We start from the raw sequence: 24,147 nt of genomic DNA on the forward strand, positions 1-24,147 counted from the left end.
CCATTACTGGACAGATGTCTGAGAGGGCGCCTGTATGCGGCACTACTGGCAACTCCTCCGAGGACAACACGCCTACCAGGCCCCGTCCTGAGGTGCAGTGTAGGTCTCGTGCTCCACCGCCAAGAGTCATGGAGGAGGCCGGTCCCAGCGAGGCGAGCACCACGACTTTGGCATGTGGCACACAGGCCGACAAAATGGCCGCCGCACGATATTGCCCCCTGGTGTGCAGCAGGTGGGGGAACGAGTTTCAAGGTGGGACTGGTCTCAACCAGGTACGTGTCCTACAGCTTATCCATCAGCATCACAGGGCAGATTTACTGCGCAGCCAGCAAGGCAGAGTACGCACAGGCCTCGGCAGCCACCCGCTACTCCGTCAATACCACCTACTACCCCACCAGCCTGTGAGGACAGGTTTTATGAAAATGTCCTCATGCTCATGAGGTCTCCTCAGATGGGGTCCATCCTAAGGGATGTGATCCGGGACATGCTCCCGCCGGTACCTATAGTAATTCCTACCATGGCTCCAGCACCTCAGGCCCACGTGCATCCCCTGCTGCCCACGCTGGGTCCTTCGATTCTGGCTTCCCTGCCTCCCACAGTTCAGGCGGTTCCACACCAGCCTCCACAGCTGCCATTGGCTCCGGTCCCTAAACTGCAGTTTCGGCGCCCAGCACTCCTCCTCCAGCACTGGACCAGCCAGACATCCTGGTGGACACTGGCGAGGAGGAGGACACTGGCGAGGAGGAGGACACTGGCGAGGAGGAGGACACTGGCGAGGAGGAGGACACTGGCGAGGAGGAGGACCCCGACACGCCATCCTCAGCCAGGCGTTTCATGAACGGCTCTCAGGTTTGGCCGAATACTTGGGGTTTCCTCGACCCGAGGTCGAGCAACTGGAGGCGGAGGTCCTGGCCGAGGTCCTCGCACTACGCACCACAGCTAGACCAGGGATCCCGATGCAGAAGGATGTTGTCGCCTTGTTCAAAAAGCGGTGGCTTAAACCCCTCGGCCCACCCTGTCAATCAGTGCCTCAACGCCAAGTATAGGCAATTATAGGGGGATCCGCTCTTGCTATCAGCACACCCTCAACCGCACTCTTTGGTGATCGCTGCCCTCGTCCTCGGTGCGTCTAGGCAAGGAGGAAAAAATCTTGGAGGCTTATGGAAATAAGGTTTATTCCAACGCCTCACTGCACCTTCGTCCATCTTATGCAGACGCCATGCTGGCAGCCGTTAATCAGAGGCTTTGGTGGGAAATAGCTGACTTCCTTCCAGAATTTGCAGAGCCAGTCACGTTTCAAGGTGGGGCTGGCAGAAGCTAAAATGGTTGCTCAGGACATCATGGAGTCTACCGTGGCGCACATTGGTACCTCAGGTTGTGCCATCTGCATCACCACAGACATAAGAAGGACTGTCTGGCTACGGGCTACCAAGTTCAACCGGGACATCCAGGAACGCATATTGGACCTTTCATTCGAGGGTGGTGACCTCTTTCCTTTCACCACTGATGAGGAGCCTGATAAAAAGAAAAAGAGTTCCCAAACTGCAAAGTCTTTATCTATCCTCATGAAGTCCACACCCAACTCTTACACCCAGTCGCATCAACGCCCCTCTGACAAGGGGCGTGCTTTTGGCAGGTTCTGGGGCTTCCAAGAACAAAGGTCGAGACAGCCTGACCGTTCTCCTAGTCAGCACCAGCGCAAACGGCAGAAGGGGGGGAACAAGGGCTTCTTTCAGTCCCCCTCCACCGCACCCGCCTCAGAGGGAAAGACGCGCCCCTTAGGGTCCCCGTGTCCCCGGTGGGGGCTGGGGGGGGGGGGGGGGGGTGCAGGCTTGCCCTTCACGCGCGGTATTGCCGTCAGAGGTTCGCGGATCCCTGGATCCTATCCGTAGTGTCCACGGGTTAGCGCCTACCAATTACTTCCTCTCCTCCCCTCCACTCTCACAGATTGGGACAACAACTCTGTTGATGGAAATGTGTTCGCTCATAGAGAGCCAGGCAGTGGAGGAAGTCCCAACCTCCCAGCAAGGTTTGGGCTTCTACTCCAGGATTTTTTCCATACAAAAGAAGAACCAGGCTGGCCTGAGAGTTGTGTTGTACCTCTACATCCTGAATCTCTCCCTCCCTCTTCAGAAATTCAAGATGGTTACACCAGCGCTTATTGCTGAGACACTGTGCAGGGGAGACTGGATGCGCTCCCTGGACCTGAAGGACGCGTATCTGCACATCCCAGTTTGGCAGCCTCATCGGTCCTTCTGTGGGGCTTCCATTTACAGTACAAGGTTCTACCCTTCGGCCTCAACTCAGCCCGCAGAGTCTTTACCAGACTTATGAATGCAGTGGCAGCCCTCCTCAGTGCCCATGGTCACCATGTCTACCTGGACGACTGGCTCGCAGGGCGAGATTCCCCGGGGCGGTGCACCACACTGCCTCAGCCCTTATGACCACACTCCACGAGCTGGGATTTTTTTCAACCTCAGGAAGTCTCAGCTGCAGCCTACACAGAGCCTGACCTTTCTGGGCCTCATCTGGGACACAAGCTCCGAGAGAGTTTTTCCCACGGAGGACAAGATCACGGCCATCAAGAGGGCCAGAGGTCATTTTCTCAGTAGAGAGGTCACCCCAGCCTGGTGGTTCCAGCATCTACTGGGTGTCATGGCAGCGTTCCTACTGGCTGTACCTCACACAAGACTCAAGATGAGGAGATTACAGCTGCACTTCACAGCCTCAAGGAATCAGGAGCGCGGCTCCCAGGCGGAGCTTGTCCACATTCCTCTCTGTCTCTACCAGGACCTTGTCTGGTGGTCCACGGACTGCAGCCTGCGGATGGGCAACCCCTTCCAGCAGGCAGCACCTCAAGTCACCATCACCCCGGATTCCTCCCTGGATTCCTTCCTGGATTCCTCCCTGGAAGACTGGGGCGCTACTGTGGAAACCCAAGCCGTCCATGAAGTCTGGTCCCTCCAGGGCCAGGAGCCCCATGTCAACTGGCTTGAGCTGAAAGCTATGTGGCTCGCTCTCAAGGCCTTCCTGCTGCTTATCTGTGGCAAGGGGGCCCTCATTCAAACGGACAACTCCACCAGCATGTACTACATCAACAAGCGGGGTGGCACCATGTCCCCCCCTCTGTGCAGTCTAGCAGTCAGCATGTGGGAGTGAGCCCTGGAGAACAACATATACGTGACTGCAATCCACCTCCCTGAGAGTCCAACCTGGAGGCGGACAGGCTCAGCAGACTGGGAGCGGACAATTGCGAATGGCAATTGAACAATCGGGTCCTGCTGGGGATCTCTAGCAGATGGGGGCATCCTCGGGTAGATCACTTTGCCACCTGGGTCAACAGGAAGTGCCTGCAGTTCGCATCTTGGCAGGGGCAGGGCCCTGGCTCCCTGGGAGATGCTTTCCATGTACAGTGGAACATCATGACAGCATATGCATTTCCTCCCACTCCCCTGGTCCACAGGGTGATCTGCAAGATAAGAGAATCGTGTCACCTCTGCATCATTCTGATAGCTCTGTGGTGGCTGGCGAGACCATGGTCACCTTCTATCACAGCACAGGGGCAGGATCATCCACCCCGCCACGCAGAAGTTAGCCCTCGCAGCGTGGTTCCTGAGCAGGTCACACTGAAGCATCTGGGCCTGTCAGAGGCTAACCTAGACGTCATTCAGGGCACTAGGAGCGATGCAACTAGGAGCCAGTACAAAAGTAAATGGATTAGGTTCTGTCACTGGGCGGACTCTAAAGAGATTGACCCACTTACTTGCACGTTGGACAATTTGCTATCCTTCTCTGCACACCTCGCACACTCGGGGGTGCAAATTGACGCATGCCGCGCCTACCTGGCGGCCATAGGAGCATACCGGAACTCGGAGGAGGAATTCTTCCCTTCATCCAACCCGGTTGTTAAGCGGCATCTAGCGAGCCTCACCAGGCTCCACCCGCCCATCAAGAAACCACACCCTGTGTGGGACCTCAATGTAGTGTTGGGCACCATGGTGCACAAAACTTTCGAACCCATGGCGTCCGCAGACATCAGACTGGTCACCATTAAAACAGCTCTCTTCGTGGGTCTTACTTCCACACGCAGAGTTAGCGAAATCCAGGCGCTAGTGGCTTCAGAACCATACACTACCTTTCACAGAGATAAGGTGGTCCTGAGAATTCATCCAGCGTTCTTGCCTAAAGTAGTCTCTTCTTTCCATCAAAACAAGGAGATAGTCTTACTTACGTTTTTTGCGGATCCTAAGGACGAGGCTCAGAGGGTCCTGCACTGTCTGGATGTCAGGCGCGCTCTGAAATTTTATCTGGACAGGACCAACAGCTTCTGCAAGTCGATGCTCTCTTTAACACCTTTGGGGGGGGTGGTCAAGGCCAGGTTATCAGGCTTCCAAGGCCTCTATAGCAAGGTGGATGGTTTCGGCCATCAACGAGGCCTATGAAGGGCAACACATGCCGCTTCCAGCTTACATGCATGCACGTGCGGTCAGGGCCAAGGCCACAGCAGTCACGTTCCAGAGGCACGTTCCGTGACAGGTCATCAATAGGGCGGCCACTTGGGCCACCCCTACGGCCTTCTTCAAACACTACTGTTTGGATGCCGGCTCCAGGTCAGATGCAGCATTTGGACAGGCGGTGCTAAGGAACTTATTTTCTTAAGGAGGGTCACCTCTCCACCCTGGGCCTACATTCAGTTGTAATCACCCATACAGTATGGAGGAAAAGGGGATGGGACGTAGGAGTAATTATAGGTTACTCACCGTTGTGACTAAAGTACTTCTAGTCCATAGTCCCCTTTCCTCCATACGTCCCACCATCCTCCCCCCCTAATAAAACTGGCGTCTTTAAGCAATGGTAATATTGTCGACGCGTCACTGGGGACTGAGGAGTGGCGTCAGGGGAGCACATGCTCCCAGGGGCGGTGCCCCCTTCCCCCGCGTGCCTCTAAATTTAAAGGGGAAGAAGATTTATTCTGGTGAAAAAGGTTCTGTCTCCCGTCCCTAGCTAGGGACACCCATACAGTATGGAGGAAAGGGGACTATGGACTAGGAGTATGTTAGTCACTACGGTGAGTAACTTCTAATTACGCCCATATGCTTACCTCCCCCCTGCCTACAGTTTCTTTTAGTGAGTCTTATTACTTGCTTTTATCATATTCCATATCAATTCACTCAAAGTATATGGTATCTATTGATGCATGGTTAACGTTTATAGTTCTTGTTTTCATAGACTTGTTGTATTTTATAATACCTGCTTAATTTTATGATATAATTGACGTATTGTAATGACCAATTCATTATACTTCAAAAATTGTAATTAAGTTATTTAACTGAACAGTACACAGGAGTATTTTGCTGAATATTTTCGTGCTGACTGCATCCAATGAAAAACCATGAGGCCTGTCTAAACATTATATACCAGCATGCAACGGTGTCCACTCTATGCCAGCATGCTGCTGTAAACACATTTTTGATTGCTTTCATTTTTTTCCGGGCTGCCCAACAGTTTTTCCTGTATACGTCGGGACATATCGCGTTTTCAGCGTGCAGATCATGCACTTAGTAGTTCTTGGCAGTGGATCACCATATGCTCTGAGTGGAGTGTTTGGTCCCAAACCATCGCAGTCATCTATGTGCTGCTTGTTATCCCATTTCTCCATGCGTGTTGAGACAAAGGATCCAGAGGTAGGAGGTAATCTTCTCCAGGACCCCACCTGATACCCTGCAGCAGTTTGTTGTGATGAAGATAAGTAGGAGAAGGTTCAGCAGCCCCATTTTCTCTTCAGTCCTCCATTGTGGATCACCTTCCCAGGGTAAGCTGTGCCTGGGAGGAATTTTAGCCGTCCCTCAGCAGCTATCAACCATTCTACCAGGAGATGACTTCAAGGTTCCACAAGCTGTTCCTGGTGGTGGCATTGGGGATCTTTTGGGGCCAAGTAATCAGGTATGTGCATGAGGTGGTGCCTGTGTTAAAAGTGTTCCTACCCGGACTGTTGATTCTGTAAACCAATGCCGTCCAAAGCATTTATGTAGGAGATTTCCAAAGCTTTTGCTAGTCATGTCCTGATGCCTGTGTGGGCGTAAGGCACCAACCACAGTGGTCAGCACAAAGTCTCCTTATGCTCATTCTAGAGAGAAAGACTACTAGCTCTTCTGTCCTTGGTAATATGTGGGTCCTTTGTGCGGAGGGTTGATTGGTCCCTCTGTGATTACATCATTCCCTCCATCCGCTAGGACGTGAAGTAAGCTGATCTATGGACTACACCACACAGGCATCCAATGTGGTATCCCATGACAAGAGCAACCTGGGCTGTTGCCGGCAAACCCCAGCATTGCCGAGTAATGAGGTCCAGTTCCTTGTTCACTTCCAGAGGCCCATGCACTCATCAGCAATGATAAAGGCCCGAAAGGGCCTCATCAAAAACGTTCTTAACTAGGTGCTTCCCCAACATCTATTGCCACTACCACCTCCTCATCTATCACCGGTTCTACAACATTCAGCTCTGATGGGCCCATCTGCACTAGCTTGCTCCAGCTCGTCTTCTACTGCCCCTTTGTGCTCGACTTGGTGCCGCTTAGACGTCCACAACATACTCCACAGCTTCAGGAATACCTTTGCCTATGCAGCTGTTAACTCATACATGTGCCCCGAACCAAGAGATATCATTCAATCTGGACCCAATTCTGTCCCCAGCAGACCAATTCTCTGACCAGCTGGACACTGTGGGTGTTGATACAGAGGACATCCCTGATTCTGCAAGGGTGTTTCATGATCACATGTTTGTTGGTGCAGATGTCCTTTATATTCTGGCACCTGAACAACCCACACTGTAAGAGGTGTTGGTCCTCAAAGACGCTGTCACAACAGCCATTGCTTTACAAACAAATGGCCTGGTCAAAGCGAGCAAGATCTGGTAAAAGCCTCTTTCAACATTGTCAATTAAAAAAAAAAGGTGGATATTAGATACATGTAGTTGGCCTCAAATATTGCCCGACTCTCAGGCACACATTCCTCAATAATGGCTCCTTTAGGCTAAGACAATGTTCCCCACCACGAAATCAGGATAAGCTGCTGGACACGTGGTGGAGATGGATTACGCAAATGCAGCACTTCATCACTAGCAAACGTCAATTTTGGCAGCCACAAGCCAGAGTTGAAAGTTGGAACTGTCTGAGTTACAAAAGTACCTTCCCTGACACAAGCAGGCTGCTTTTAAATCTGGCCTCAGAGAGGCATACCTATTGTAACAGGACACAATGGAGATCTTGGTACATCATATCGATGTGATAGATGGTTGCTATGCATCAGATCTGACATGAGGTGCTTGTTTTGGTTGAGGACCAAGAAATACAGACAGAATGTGCAGGACAAAATACGCTATCATCTTTTCAATGCCTCTGAACTTTCCCATATGAGTATGGATGAGGAGGTAACAAAGAAAAAAGTCCGCTCAGACAGTGAAGTTCCCTACAAAAAACGAATTCCAAGCCCTTTCAGTCCAACACACATCTCAGGCAGATGCATTGGTCCATGTTCTTCAGGGGTTTTCACAATAACACAATCTCCACAGCTGACAAGCAGATTGCTCGCTCAGTGCATCAATCCATTGTGCTTGGTAATTTGCTCCGTTGGACGTCTCCTTGTTATGTGAATCTGCGCCTCCTCAATTCCCATTTTACTTTATTATTGTCTTGGCAAATATTCTCTATTTGCCTGATTTTCTCTTGTCTTGTTCTTTCTGTCTGTTCTGCATTGAAAATGTTGTATCTGTTCTATGTACCATCTCATTCATTTGTATACACCACTTTGGCGTGAATCGCTATACAAATAAAGAATGCTCCCCAGACAAGCATGGATCTTTGGGATGCCTTCGCTGGCCGGGTACTGCTGGCAAATGGGATACCAGATATCCTGCAACACTGACAGGCCAAGGAACGCTCAGCTGCACATTAGGCTCTGGGGCCATATTGGGCAACATAGCACCTCTCTGTCGCCCATTAAAAACGAACTACCACTGCCCAAGATATCTGTCAGGTTTTCAGTCCAGCTATTCCCCCCGAAACCGCTACCAATGAGGTTGTGGATTATAAGGTTGAAGTAGATTGTGCAGAGTAAGTCACAAAAGTAATAGCGAGGAGGCATTTTAAGGGGCTTGTACAGAAAGCCAGAACAGGACAAAGTCAAAAGGAATAGGTATTAAAAGTACATTGCTAAAATATGCAACCTTCTGGTCAATTATAACACAGTGGGACGGGGGGCGTTTTAAATTGAGAATGAACAAAAATGGGAGTGGCGACAGGTCTGTTAATAGACTTTTTCATAATCTTGGCACAAGTTGACATTATCGCAGTAAAGATTTAATTACAATAATTAATGCAGAAAGATGACAGACGGAAAAGGGGTGAATTCATGTTCGCTTTAAAAACAGTTTTAAAACTGAGATTTGCTTGTGTCCGGTTTAGGCAAACTGAGATCTGAATGTAGAAAATGGTAAATAAGCCTGAACCTGATTTTAGTTCTTTATATTCAAATCAAGGTATAATAGAAAGAGTGGACATATCCTTACAGTTATGCTTGCATACCCTTAATCAGTGACTATTATGGGATCGAGAAGGCCGTGAAAAGCATACATTTACATGCAATTATACTTTATGGTTACAGTATAGAATGATTTGCCCAAATACCCAGAAAGGTCTGAAATCAGTGAATGCAACTTGCTCAATCATAGCTATGTAATGTGCCTGCTCAAACATTGGTTTGTGCAGATCTGCACAAGCCAATATTTTAGTGATGGGAGCAAGAAGTTGACATGTTGCGGACCAATTGCCGCTGCATCGTATTCATTATGGCATATGGAACTGCTGTCCAAACCCACACCCAGCATTTACTTGCAGGTAGTCAGCAGACATGGTTCAATCCTGACCTTGGTGCTTTGTTTCACCCCTACTGAACATCAGTGTTCTTGTTCAGTATGAGAACACCTAGAAACTTGTGTACACCTTCCAAAAGCGTAAAGGTAAAAAATAAGTGGGTAAAAGCTGCCCCGCCCCTCAGATTGCATCAATGGAGGAGGCATGCAGTCTCCAATAAGCTCCTGTATTTAATGTTCATTGGGGCCAATGAATACTTGCATGTTTATTGGAGGGCTGGGACCACAACTGCACGACGTTTCTACTGATCGTCCTCAGGTGAGCCCCCCAGCCCCCTTTACGGAACATGGGTGATGAGTTGCAGTACTGTTTGTGAATTGTACTTAAATGTTTTTATTCATTGAAATGTTCAATTTGTGTTTATTTTTCTTCCTCCTTTCTCTTGTTTTCCAGGACCTACATCGATTTACACACATCCCCACCGGCAAATGCTTAGATCGATCCGAGGTGCTCCACCAAGTGTTTATTTCAGAATGTGACTCCAACAAAAGTGCGCAGAAATGGGAAATGAACAACATCCTTAACGTGTAGGCGTCACGGGCAGCACACCTGCTGCTGGCACGTCAGTTTCTACAGGACTGCAAATAGCCTGAAACCTGCTGCAATTGTTAACGTTGTACAGCTGTGGGTCTGTAGCCTCCTGATAGTGATGAAGGACATAGGTGAACTATGATATTCAGATATCATTATCATCCTGCAGTTAATGTTTACAAAACTGCTATTACCTTAATCTTCGTAGATGTTTACATGGTTTTGTTTCCAGATGTTAGTACATGTCCTGGTAGCTTTGTTGGAAGAACAAGGCTGAAGGCAGGCGTTTCTCTTCTTTGGGAATATACTCAGGGCTCTTGAAGGCAGTTTTTTAAACACTTGAAAATGGTCTGCGCAACCAGATCTTTGCATTTCTTGGTGATTGTCAACCTCTCCTACTACATTCTCCCCTAATTTCCCAACTTTTCAAGCACTGCCACGTCTTATGGGTTCAGTTGGCCTTTTCAGTAACATTTCTTTCTTGGTAGGTATATAGGAAGATATTTAGTGCCTCTGATATTGTTTGACTTGGGAATAACAAGAAAATCTACTAAAAATGTACCAATGATGATAGCTGCTGCACCGCCAGAAGGTGGCAGTTCTTTCTTACAGTTTGAGCCAACAGACCAGAATTGCAATATGCATGAGACTGCACAATGTGCCTGGTTATCTCGCTCAGCAGTATTCGGGCACACCCTTTCCATTTTCCAGAAAGAGTACAGCGACATGTTGCAACAGTAACTTTACCTCTGCGTGTTGCCTTAGAAGCACCTACATGTGTAGGACTCCTGATGTACAGCTTCTATGTAACCTTTGTTTTGTCTAAAAGCATGCTGGCTCCTCCATTCCATTGTGTCCCTTTCTCCTAGGTAACAGGGCTCTGGTAATTGACATTACACTGACCAGAAGCAAGAGCTTTAATTGGTAGGCACATGGCACAAAGACAAAGCTGCGTTCTATTGCAAACCCCTTCTAACTCTTCACCCTTGAGATATCAAATGTTTACAGTTCTGCTCCCTACTCTCTGATCAGAGATAATTTTTTGCGATGGGTTTCCAGCTAGATAGGAAGTAGGGTGTATTCTTCCGAGTAGCCTTGCCACTTTGCCATATCTTGAAGTTGTTTTTTATGGTTGACGGTGGAATGTGCAGCGTTTAACATCACCGTGGCCAAATGATTGCTGTGCATAACGGAATGTAGTTTGCGTTCTTTATTTTGACATTAGGTTATTTAATAGTCTGGTTCATCAGTAAGGAGCTGAAAAGAATATGCAAAAAATACTGCTTTGGCTGTGGCCTTTGGTGAACCCAAGCAAGTTAACCCAACCAGTGCCAAATAGAATGTATATTTGAAGGGTACTGTTCCTAGAGTAGCGCATTGCTTGCAACTGCAAATATTGGCATTGATAAATGGACAGCGGTAAAACACAAGTTTACTTAATCATTTCAGTGATGTTGAGAGACTAACTTAGGCTAACAAGCACCATATATATATGGTAAATAGGTTTGAGAGCTAGTTCTGCGAGGCATGTATTGTAGCAGGAGAGGTCAAACCTGTCTTTAAGCATAAGATCTATAGATTCACATGCCAGGCCGACTCTTCTTTTCAGCCACCTGATTTTGTAGAAGTAGAACGAGCTACGTGTGGGTAATAGTGTGTCTGTGACCTGTCTATGTAGCGCCGAAGTTAAAGTAGATCAATTAAATTATATTATTTATTGTTTTGGCTTCTTTAGTCAAAATTAAACGTTTGCAACTCCTGGCTGCCCACTTACTTTTTAGACACTTTCATAGGATTCTTAAAGATTCACCCATTTTTTAAATCTCTTGCTTTTGCCATGCTGTTCTGTGCTCCCGTACATTAAAATGGCATTGCTTTATATACTGGACACATTATTTTCGATTGTTGCGTGCCCGGCTGCTCATTTTAGACGTATCCTAAACGCCACCATCCAGGCAAGCTTATTACTGAGCGCCTCTCCTCGCTTTTACAGGCCACTTTTGAATTGTTCTTATTTATATCGCCGCATAAGGCTCCGCGTTCCATGTGAAATATTGCTGTACCACGCACATACATTCTCAGAAAGGTCTCCCAGTGAGACTAAATGGTACAACTGTTAATGTTTTTCCCCTCAGCAAATGTTTTTGGACCAGATATGATGCAATTATTATTACGCTCTGTTTTTAGATTAGAATACTGCCCCAATGGCAAAAAGGCCATTGGGACAGTACACTGATTGCATATATTTTAACACGATAGGAAAAAAAAATATGTTTTGACCATTTATTGTATGTAAAAATGCTGATGCTCAATTGTTCCACATTCAGCGAAGCCCTTACAGGGATTTCTTCAATGCAGCAAGTGCTTCATTGGGGAATATATAATTTGGCTGTACGCCAAAGCCCAGTGCATAACTCACTTGATATGTAAATAAATAATGGGCATAGAAGCAACAGCCGACATGATTTAATCTCGGGCGAGCTTCTCAAGGCAGAAATTGGCTGCCAAAAACCAATAGTGTATCCCAAAAAAAGTTGCGTTTTCCTGCTTGTTCAGTTTGTCATATTCCATGATTTCTACTCAAAACTGTTTCATCTTGCACTGATAGAGCTGTAAATCTGTATTATTCCTTGGCCTATTACCCGTGGCCATAGTCTTTGGCTTTCCCCTCAGTGGAAGATAATCCATGAGGTTGTGTCATGGATATTGCCCTCTGCCCGCTTGTTGGCGATCCCTTTCATACTGAATAAGGAGATGGTGTCTTCGCACTATCTGAGCAAGTGCGGCTGGCGTCAATTTACTAAATGAATGGCCAACATGTGCCGCGAGGGCAATATCCATGATACAACATTACACATAACTCTCACAGTACTTTGACAGGGAGGATGTAGAGGAAAATGTGCAAATGCTGAAGTTGCAAAACCTATGGGCCCTACAACACTAATCTTGCAGCCTTAAAGCTTGCATGGGCACCCTATACTGGATGTCAAAGGTCTTCAAGCACACAGGTTTACCGCCTGAGAGAAGCAAGGGTGTTAACGTGAGCTGAGGGCCTTAAGCAGGCAGTGTAGCCTGCAGGTGTGGCTTATAAATCATCAGCCTGGGGGAAAAGGCCTTGGGCTCCTGAATCTGCCAAATAGTGAGAAGTGCACAGACTCTGAAAGGGAAGTGTCCGGAGATCAAACCGCCTCACAAAAGGAAGGGCAGCGGGAGCTTGGTCTGAATAGGCGGACTTCCCTTTTGCTTTCCATGGATGAGTGGCACTGTTGCCAGTGAGTTGGTAATGCAGGAGCTGGGCAGAGTGGTGGGAAACAGGAAGTCGGGATGTTGCAAAGAGGGTGGGTGTAGCCACTCAGGGGGGCTCAGAATGCACCCCGTTCGCCAGTTAATAGCCCACATTTCGAGCCATCTGATTAGCTCTGGTGCATCTTCCGTGTGCTCAATTCTGATATCGACTTCATAATTACATGACATTCCATGTGTTTAAACAGTTCAGTGCATATATGTTTCGCAAAATAGTTTGCACCCTACAGCTCGCATGTTTTCTTGGCCATTGGCATGAAAAATATGAACATTTTGGAATACATTGGTAAGGAATACGCGTAGGAAGGTGTCGGTGTTAATTTACTTTTAAAAATGCAAGGGGATCCAAAAGAAGTGTTTTGATTAGGTTTCCATTAGAGGCAAGTGTTGCCTGTAAGCGGCAGAGTGTGATGGGCATTGTCTATGTATTTGAGGTATGAATAAGTGGAGCGTGATTGGGCCCCCAGTTCTCGATTTGAAAAACAAAATGTTACAAAGAAATACGCATCAAGGGAGCCAACTATGCCTCATCTGTTTGAGAGTGGGTTTCTTTAGCGCTACTGCCTGCACTGTCCAGTGGAAACAGCGCTAATAGACCCTGGATGAGAGATCACAGACAGCTGGTTATCCGCCCATTCTCTGGGAACAAAAGATTTGTCCTTGGTCAAAACACTCTAAAAGGGAAAAGTGATTTAGCAGGAAAAATGGCTGACGCCGAAAGCGTGGCAAATTGTTGACCATAGACATGGAGGGCCTGATTCACTTTGCACTGCTCCATGTATCAGGGTGCTTGTTGGTAGCGCAAAGTCACTTTGCACCGTGCAAACATTTCCACAAATCAGGCCCTGAATGTTGTCTTTGGGAACGTGTCACATTGCCCTTCTTTGAGATCGATATAAGAAAGTATATGGTTGCATTATGTAGCTAGAGGTAACAAGATTCAAGGAGGGGAAAGACTGGCATGTCATAAAAACATAACATATGAGCAGTGCAGTACCTCTCTTGAGCTGTACCTACCCCATTCCCCAATTGGAATGCTAGATTCTACCACATATAGCTTTTTGTAGTGTGTGTGTGTATTACATTTGTGTATATATCTTTCTATTGATATAGACAGATATATTTGCATATTATATATTTATATTTAAAAATGCCAAAGAATGTTCCATTTCTATGTACATGTTAAACAATCGGGATGACTGCTACAGAAACGAGTGCCGCAATAACATCTTACCTTTGATTGAATACATGTTGCTGTGCAACCAGGCTACGGATGGGGTGGACAAGGAGTGGGATCAGATTACATACATTTTGCACCAGCAGATGTAGAATAGCAACAACTGGCCCAGAGCAGATATTTATTACAGTAATGCATGTGTGCCTTGGTGCAAATGCCATACAAAATTACACTCCACTGGGTGCAAAATGAATGCAATAAGGCCCTTGAAGTGGGCTTGTCTATAGGAATCCAAAAACCAATGGATCAAGGCCATCCATGAACACGACCTGCTTAGACAATATCTCGTACATTAGGGCTATTGTAGTTAGTCCGCTTCCTCATATAGGTTCTTTCCACAAAGATCTGTTTACGAGTACACGAGGGGGAATTCTTTAAGTGACAGCCTAGAGGGAGAAATCCTAGTACTAGTAAATTCTGTGGCAGTGGGCATGCTGATAGTGTACTGGCGTGGCCTCTAGTTTAAGTATACACTTCCTTATATTTATGAAGCACGGAAGCCGGCATGCAGAGTGGAGCAATTTCCCCCAAGCAATTGCCACACTTAACTGTGCATGTTTTTCGTGCATACTAGCCCGGTATTGGAAAATGCAGCACCACAGAACGAATTGTGATGGCACATGCCCCGTACACATAATGTGGACATTTACTGAACACGATGCAATTATTTTTCTCTGAAGATCTGTATTTCTCAGACATATAAAGGAAATCGAAGCTCAAGATTGCAGTGTCTTTATCAGTTTTTAATTTAAGTGACTTCCGAGATATGTGATGAGAAAACTGCAATGTAACAACGTTTTAGCTACATTTAAACCTAGTTTTGTGCGAAAACTAACTTCTGTATTTACTTGGTTTTGGTTAATTTATAATATGCTATGCATAGATTTAAAAAGGTGGCAGATATTGTGAAGTATGTGTATATATTTGAAATGGCTATTTTGTATAGTTCATTAACTGCTAATCCTATATCTGTGAATCTACACATGTATTTTTAAGCTGCAAATCTTGTGGATCATGAAAGCATCAGAAGCTGTTACTACTAAACATGTTTTCCTACTGAGACTAATCAAATTCCATACTCTTCCATTGTAAATTGATAACATCACACTATGCATTTCTACATATATTTTTACATTTGATTTATGACGATTTTGATACACTGTATGTTTCTGTAGAAAATGTACAAATATAAAGACATTTTATTAGGGATACTTTTGGGGAAAGTAATGTAAATGTTAATATTGGGTTGCCTGTTTTTCTAGGTGCGGGGAAAATAAAATATTTTTATTTGTCATTGGTTTGCCTTTAAATTGAGCAATACACAGTGTTATGTATCTTTGTGGGATGTAGATAATGTAACTGAAAAAAAGGTATAGGACCCTCATTCTTGTGACTTTTTACATGTTTGGCCTAATGGTCAACTATAAAAAAAATACATTGGTTTCTGCTGTGACCGCCACATCTGTTTTGTAATACATAGGTATAAGAATATATGTTTTCTAACATCATTGTCTACCGCAATGGGTAACAATGTCAAGTTTCAAGCTACTAGCCAGCTATAAAAAGCCACTCACCACTCAATTGCACACACATACAGAGCACACCATTTCTCACTCGCCACAAGTCAATAATCACTAGCAAGGGGCCAGTGCACATTTTGCACCATTTAGCTTTATTCCAGCCCTACTATAACTCCTCTGATCATTTTGATTCTCCAGACTTTTTAAAATGATGTTATCCAAAATGGTTCCAAGTCTGTTTCATACAGACGCTGACTTCTGGTTTCCCTAGGTCGAGGCACAATCTGCCACTTATGGAGAAGGTAGGTGCATTTGAAACTGCCGTGATTTGGCGCATTATAAAAATAGAGTTATATAAAGTATTGATACTCCAGCTCGCTAAAACAATGGATTGGTTACAATGCAAAACAATCTGAATGCCAGTTCAGGTTGGAACTTGATTTTACCTGTCAAAATGCCCTTTTCATGACCTCAACCATTATCATAGAGGGCATCACTGATGAAAACACTAATGAAGCCATTATTTATTTATTTGTATATTTATAAGAAGCGCACATAACCCAGAGGCATCTAGGTGCTGGTTACAGGAAAAGAACAAAGAGGGGGGGGGCGCAGAAGGGGGGGGGGCGATAGGATTAGTTGAAGAGAAAGTCTTTAGATGTTTCCTGAAGGCGTAGTATGATGGTTCATTTCACAGGTGTGGGGGAGCTCATTCCAGAGTGCCGGCGCACAGACGGTGAAGCTTACCCCCCCCCCCCAGCTAATTTCCTTTTGAATCTTGGTATAAGAAGGCGATGTTTGCAGGTTGATCTGATAGGCCTGGTGGGGGAATGTTTTTTAATTGTCTCAGTGAGGTGTTGTGGTATCTTGTTGGTGATACATCTGAAGATGATTGGGAGTATCTTGAGCTTTATTCTGTGTTTTATGGGAAGCCAGTGGACGGCTTTCATAGCCTCTGAGATGTGGTTGTGTCTGCCGATGTCGAGAGCTGCTCAGAGAGCATTGTTTTGAATTGTTTGTAGTTTGTGCAGGTTTTTTTCAGAGGTCCCACAAAGTAGGGAGTCGCAGTAGTCAAATGTTGAACCTATTACGGCCCAGGCAATTTCGAGATGGTTCTGGGAGGAGAGGAAGGGTCTGCTCGCATTGATGTGTTTGATGGCATACCCCGATGAGGAGCGGGTCATGGTCAGGGTGGAGTCTAAGTAGACACCTAGAGTTTTGACAGAGGGAGCTACTGGTATCTTGTGACCGTCAATGATGAAGGATTTGTAGAAGTCATCCAATCTGGTCAGGAGGGACGGTGGACCAGTGATGAGGAGCTTGGCTTTATCATTAAGGCAGCAGCCATCCAGGATTGGATGGTTTAGTAGATAATGTTGATGCGACGTGAGTCGGAAAGGTAGTCGCCAGAAAGGAGTATGGTAATTTGTGAGGCGTCAGCATAGTTGGTGTATGAGATGCCAAGGACGTCCAAGAGGGGTTTGATGTACAAATTGTATAGTGTAGGGGAAACATAAGATCCTTGGAGAACACCACAAGAGGTAGGGATATGGGGTAGTTAAGGCTTCTCCCCGGAAGACCTGTTGGCAAGGAAGGAGGCTATCCATTTAGTTGCATCAGGGAAGAGTGGGCTGGCGTGGATAGTGCTTGGCAAAGCAGATTGCGATCAACGAGGTCGAAAGCGGCAGAGAGGTCAAGCAGCAGGAGGAGTGATGGTGAGCCCTGTTTGTTGGCGATGTCAAGTTGGTTTTTGAGGTCAAGGTGGGCTGTTTCTGTGCCATGTTTGGGGCGGAAGCCGGATTGACGGGATCCTAAAATGTGATGGCATTCTAGGAATACCTGGATTTGCAGATATTTTGAGGAGGAAAGAGACCGTTGTAATTGGGGGGTAGTTGGTGAGGATGGGGGGTCAAGTGTAGTTTTATTTAGCAGCGGGGCTAGCCAGGATTCTTTAAGTGTGACAGGAACTAGGCCAGAAGCGAAGGAGGTGTTGATGATGGCATCAATGGGGGATAGTAGGGGTTCTGCACAATCTCTGACTAGCAAGGCAGAACAGCAGTCTGCCTTGCAGCTTGATGGCTTAAGGCCTTTGATGATTTATTTGTATGTTTTATTTTTGTATTTTATTTGGTTTTACATAGCACCTTACACCAAAGCGCTGAACATAAGAACAAGCACAGTACAAATAATTAAATTAACATTTAAAACACAGAATATTTCTGTGGTTGCAGTAACCTTCATTAACCAGACGGGAGAAGATGGGATCGTAGAGCAACCAGAAAGGATGAATAATCAGTGATAGAACAGAGAGAAGGTTTAGTTTAGTTCTTTCATTTATAAAGCGCACCAAACCGTCCGGTAACTAGGCGCATTCAGCAGGAGGCATGTTTACAGTTACATTCACAATGTTACAAAGGATAGGCACAATAATACAAATAGGTAAAGTGACAATGCATACAATATGTAGTTATATGAACATGTGTAATGTCGGCATAATATACAAATGAATTCTATACATTTATATACAATTATATACAGCTGGAACAGCGTTATGTCCTGTTCTGGGTGAGAAGCCATTTTTTTGCGTTATTTCTAAAGCAAGAGAAGGAAGGTTATGCTCTAGGTCAGTAGGCAGGGAGTTCCAAAGTTTCGAGGCTAGGACAGGGAAGCTGTTTCCCACTGATTTCTGAAGGTTAAACCTGGGGATTCTGAGGCAGTGTTCTAGTTGGACGGTCTGAATGGTTTTTTGAAAATTTGCTCGTCAGATATTTGGATGTGGAATTGGATAGGCATTTGAGTTAGGCCTAAGGTTTTGCATGATATTCTACTTTTGATTGAGAGCCAATGGTGATTACGTCTGGTGTCTGATATGTGATGCGATCTAGGAATGTTAAGGGCCGATCTGAAGATGTTATTTTGTAATATTTGAAGTTTATTTAGGTTTCTTTTGGAAGTTCCTAGGTATAGTGCATTGCAATAGTCCAGTTTTGAAAGAATAGGCGCTCTGGCCAGAGTCGGGCAGCTTGCTGAGGAGAGGAAAGGCCTTCAGGAGTTTATTAGTTTACAAGTGTATGCTGTGGCGGAGGTAGTCGCATTAACTTGTCTGTTCAGAGCCAAGGAAGAGTCCAGGTAGAAACCCAAAGTTTTCACTTCTTTGGAGAACGATATGGTGTTACCGTCGATGTTGAAGACTTTGAACTTACTGTCCAATTTATTTCGTTTTGTTTGGGAGTCGATGAGAAGTAGTTCCGTCTTGTCATCGTTGAGGCATAGGCCATGTGTGGCCATCCATGCCTGGATGACAAGATAGATTTTATTCAGAAGTTTTGTGTCAAGGTCATAATTCCCAGAGATGGGGATGAGGATTTGGGTGTCATCTGCATAGTTAGTGTAGATGACACCCAGATGGTCAAGGACATCAAACATAGTAAAAATATTATACAGCATTGGTGACACACAAGAGTCACCTCAGCTGGGTAGGCTGAGGCGTTGGGTGAAAAGACCCTCATTGTTCTCTGGTTCAAGAACGATTGGATCCAGGCAGTGACTTTGTCGGAGAAGTGAGCTGCAGACGATAGGTGGCACATAACTTCATGATTGACCAAGTCAAATGCCGCTGATATGTCTATTAGTAATAGGGGGGATAGGTTTCCTTTATCTTTTTGGTCGTCCATTTGTGTCTTCAGATCTATTAAGGCAGTTTCTGTACCATGTCTGGGTCTAAACCCAGATTGCCGTAGGCCTAGAACATTATTAGCTTCTATGTGAGCCTGAATCTGAAGGTATGCGGCCCAGATAAGTATTTTCAGCAAAGAAGGTACAGTGGTAATAGGACGGTAATTGGTAGGTATGTTTTGGTCCAGGTTGGGTGTTTTCAGCAAGGGAAGCACCCAAACATCTTTGAGATTAGGTGGGACTGTGCAGGTTTTGAGAGTTGTTTATAAAGGTGGTTATGAAAGGGGGCAGGTCTCTCGCTGCCTCTTTAATAATGTTTGGCGGGCAGATGTCTCCCTTACATCTGGAGGGTTTTAGACCAGTGATTAGATTTTCAACCTCCTTTACTGTGAGGGGGAGTGAATTTGAATTGGCTACAAGGATTTGTTGAAGAGGACTGAGTTTTGTGTGCCAATGGATCAGTAGAGATATTCTGTTTTTTTGTTTTCTAGTTCGACTTGGAGCATCAACATTTTATTGAGAAGGGCGTCTTGGATTTTGGTGCACCAGATTTTATTTTTGGTGCAAGTTTCAATGGGTGGTACAGGTGATTCAAGCTCCCTGCGAATGGTGAATAGTTCCCTCGAGCCTGAATTGGCATTAGAGAATCTGTTATTGTAGGTCTCACTTTTGGTTTGGAGGATAGCTGCTTTGTAGCAGCTGGCAGCTTTTAGGAATACGTCTTAATTTTAGGTAGTGGGATGGTTTTTCCACGTGGATTCAGCATGTCGTTTGGAGTCACGTAGTGTTTTTAGACTTTCAGTGAACCAGGAGTTGAGGTGTGCTCGAGGCTTTGCTTTGCATATCTTCAAAGGTGCTATTGCGTCAATGGCCTGGCTAAGATTTGAGTTATATAATTCAACTATTGTTGAGTCTGTATTTGTGTTAGTATGGTTCAAGATGGGTTTTAATAGAGGCAGTAACTTCTCCACTGTGATATTCTTGGTATTTATGGAGAGGGTGGGTGGTGCTAGAACTCTGGTGAGTTTAGGTATGGAGCTAAGATGCAAGTTGAATGAGACGATATGATGGTCCGACCAAGCACATTGTCTGTTGGCGAGTATTGAGGTCTCACAGTTCAGGGCCGCAATCCAATCTAGGATTCTACCTTTGTTATGAGTAGGCATAGTGCTGCAGTGGGAGAGGTCAAGTTCTGAGATTTAGTTGGATGCCGAAGTGGCGGCATTGTCAGTCGTGTCTTGGCAGCCTAGTCTCCCAGCAGCAGGATTTGGGAGCCCGGTCTGGTGTCGGCAGGGAGGAGTAATGAGATATCTTCCTCAAACGTGGTTACAGGGGTTGGGGGTCTATACACCAGGTGGATTTTTAGAGTGTGTGTGTGGCAGTGAGAGGGAGCATCATGGAGAGAGGTTCAGCTGACGTGAAGTGCCCTTTAGGTGAGTTTTAGAGATAACGGTGACTCCTCCACCTTTGGAGGATTCTCTATCTAATCTAGTAATGGTATACTTATCCGGAATGGCTAAGGAGAGAGCTGGGCATGCTGCAGCATGGAGCCATGTCTCAGTAATGGCTAAGAAGTCTAGCTCGTTGAATGTAGGGAGGTCTGCAATGTCCAAAGCATGTGCCATTAGGGACCTTGCATTGATGAGAGCTCCCATGATAGGGGCGATATTCTTAGGTTTGTTGGATGGTGCTGCGGTAATGGTTTCACTGGTGGAGGCGGTCGTTGGTATGATGAGAGGTGGTTTAGCAGACTTTGTCTTATTACGTAGGTGGTAGGGTGTTCCAGTTTAAAGGTGCTTAGAGCGAGAAAGACTGAAAACGAGATTGAGCTCAGGGTGGACAAAGAACTACAAGGAGGTGATGAGAAGCAGAATGAAGTGAGCGAGAAGAAAGATAAAATGCAACAAGAGAGGAAAGATAAGGGGCAGCAAGCCCATAGAGGGCTTTAAAAACTAAGCACAAAACATTTAATTTTAAACAGATTAAAAGAGAGCCATCCGAGATTGGTCAGGGAAGAAGAAATTAGAATCACAAGGAGCAAGCAAACAGAGAACACGAATGGAAGCATTAAATACAGATTTCAAAGGAGCTAAATGAGATAGAGGAAGTCCATAAAGTGCAGAAGAACAATAGAAGAGCCGTAAGAAGATTAAAGCAGACACCAATAGCTGCGTGGCTTTAAAAGTCATAAAAGGACAGGCTTTTTGAATGTTATACAAATGAAATCGACAGGAACGGGCAGATAAGGAAATATGGTGACTGAAAAAAGATCTGAATCGAGATAGAGACCTAGGTTTCGAGCTACAGAAGAAAAAGGTAGCTTGGATGAAGGAAATGATATGAAGGGAGGTGATGGAGAGGGAGAAACAGTAGACGAGGGAAAAAAGATAACCTCCGTTTTTGCAGCATTAAGTTCTAAGAAGAGATCCGACATCCATGATTGGATGGCTTGAAGACGGGCACTAAGTTTGTGATGGATATCATCAGTAAAGTGTGGAAACGAAAGAAAGTGTTACACATTGCGGTAGATGGTCTCTGTGGGCTCGCTTGTGCTTGTGCGGTACGCTTGGCAGTTCCAAGATGAATGCTCAATGTGATCTCTGAGCGGAGTGCAGCGGTCTAGTCTTTTCACGTTTCCCCGAAACGCCAACGACCGCTCACGTGATCCTTTATCCGGAACTGAAGCCGTCAGCTCTTCGCGTCGCTTCTGTTGCTACTGACGCTCCGTGAGTTCGCTACTAGGCTTTCTACTACCTTACTATATCTTCAAACTTCTCAGCTATACTAATTCTGTTCTTTCATATTTCCCAGATTTCATCACCAGCCTTCCCTTTCGAATCTATTTCCTCAAGCGTTCAGTTCTGCTCGCCAAGCCTTCTCTGTAGCCCAGTCAAGAGCGCTATCCCCGGCTTTGTCATATCTTTGGCACCCGCTAGGAGTAAGTGCTTTCCATCTCAGGATCTTTCCCTCCTTCTGACTTTGGTACTTACCCATTTGTTTATTATAGAGCTCCAGTCTTCCATCCCCCTTACTCCCGAGTCCCAAGACTGGTCATCCGACTCCTATCGACGCTGGTGAGAGAACTTCTCTTCCACATCTCAGTATACTATTCTGATTCCATCCTTCTCTGAAATTCTCTTCTCATATTCTTTTGTGCATCCAGAAGAAGCCTTCCCGTCCGCCATCCACTGCCAGGAATCGAGGACATCTCAGCTCCGCATCCACCCTGATCCACGAGATTCCCAGACTCGACCAGGGTTTTCTTCCCTCTCGAGGGTTTCCCTGGCGGTCCTGTCCTTTCCCCTGGTTACCTCCATTCCGGGTCAGATGGGGTCAAGGCAGTTACAGGGGAGCTTTCACCACAGCATTTGATTCTTCCATATTGGATTATTCGGTCTGTCAAGGTGAGATTATTAAAATCTTTGGTGAATCACTTGGGATTATTAACAGTAGTAAACCTCACGTCCAAACCAAAGAGCCTATGCAGATAGGAGCCGTAAGAGGACCACTATCTGCTATCGAGAGAGAAAGACGAAATACACTTGGACTGTGCATGTATTGTGGGTCCTCCTCACATGTTTTGAAAGATTGTCATCTTGTTCCCCCATGTCGCACTCCAAACCCGAAGTCGGGAAACTTCAAGACCCTACCGCAAGGGGAAGAACGCTAGGGGTTCCGGATCCAATTTCCCCATATGGAATGGGTATGACTTTAGACACTTCAACTAACCAGACCATGGTGGTAGTGTCTTTATCCATGATCCTTTCAGAACAAGTCTTACCAGGTATTCCTGCCTTAATTGATTGTGGAGCTGCAGGACATTTTTTTGGACAATGATTGGGCTACAAAACATGGGATAACCCACGTATCCAAGACCGTTATAACTCCCATTCAAGGAGTGGACGGAAGTCCTTTGAGTTCAGGTCCCATTAAAGAACAGACTGGTCAAATTACCTGCTTGATTGCTAACCATAAAGAGACTTTGGTTTTCAACCTCATTAAAGCAGCACATTTCTCTATTATCTTGGGTCTCCCGTGGTTAAGGCTCCATAACCCATTCATCAGTTGGTCAGCGGGTACTCTATTCCTTGGGTCTGAATATTGCGTTCATCATTGCCTTTCACAGGAGTCGGTGGGCATACATATCCCTACGGAAGTGACACACCTCCCAGCGGTATCCACCATTAATCAGCTAGAGATTATTCCTGAATGTCATCAGAGGTTCCAGTCAGTTTTTGAAAATTCCGAATTTCCTACCCTACCCCCACATAGGAGAGACGATTGTCACATAGACCTACTTCCCGAACAACCTATTCTCTTTGGTCGAATGTATGTTCTTTCCCATCGAGAAAAGACTGTACTGAAAGAATACCTTCAAGCCAATTTACGTAACGGTCTGATTACTGAATCTGTGCCACCAGCGGGGGCTTCGCTTTTTTTTATCCCCAAAAAGGATTTGGATGAACTCCGTCCCTGTATTGATTACCAGAGTCTTAATAAAATCACTATAACTGACAAGTACCCCATGCCTCTAATAACTGATATCATCGAAGCGGTCCGGGGGGCTTCCCTTTACACAAAACAGGATCTCGGAGGAGCATACCACCTCATTCGAATAGCTCCAGGACACGAATGGAAAACCGCCTTCCGAATGCCTTTCGGGCACTACGAATACCACGTTATGCCATTCGGATTGGTCAATGCACCGGCAGTTTTCCAACGATTCATGGATCATCTGTTTGCCGACATCTTATTCCATTTTGTTATCATATACTTGGATGATATTCTAGTATATTCCATCAACCCAGAGGACCATATTAAGCATGTCAACACTGTTCTTGAACGCCTCCAGTCCAATCATCTCTACTGTAAAGCCGCAAAATGTGAATTCCATCAGGAGCAAGTAACTTACTTAGGATTTGTACTATCGTCTCAGGGCATCTCTATGGAT

The 24,147-nt window shown here is 45.7% G+C and overlaps 1 protein-coding gene across 2 annotated transcripts in view; it reads left to right on the forward strand.

Annotated features, from left to right (window-relative positions):
• The window catches only part of GALNT7 (polypeptide N-acetylgalactosaminyltransferase 7), an 800,303-nt gene extending 785,008 nt beyond the window's left edge, over positions 1 to 15,295 (forward strand). For both annotated transcript variants that reach the window (XM_069631418.1, XM_069631417.1), the window contains exon 12: positions 9,324 to 15,295. In XM_069631418.1, coding sequence (XP_069487519.1) covers positions 9,324 to 9,461 — 138 coding nt within the window. In that variant the 3' untranslated portion in view covers positions 9,462 to 15,295. The remainder of the gene's footprint in view (positions 1 to 9,323) is intronic.
• Positions 15,296 to 24,147: the final 8,852 nt, after the last annotated feature.

This window comes from Ambystoma mexicanum, chromosome 6q (genome assembly GCF_040938575.1).
Source record: "Ambystoma mexicanum isolate Mex_15411 chromosome 6q, UKY_AmexF1_1, whole genome shotgun sequence".
NCBI lineage: Eukaryota > Metazoa > Chordata > Amphibia > Caudata > Ambystomatidae > Ambystoma > Ambystoma mexicanum.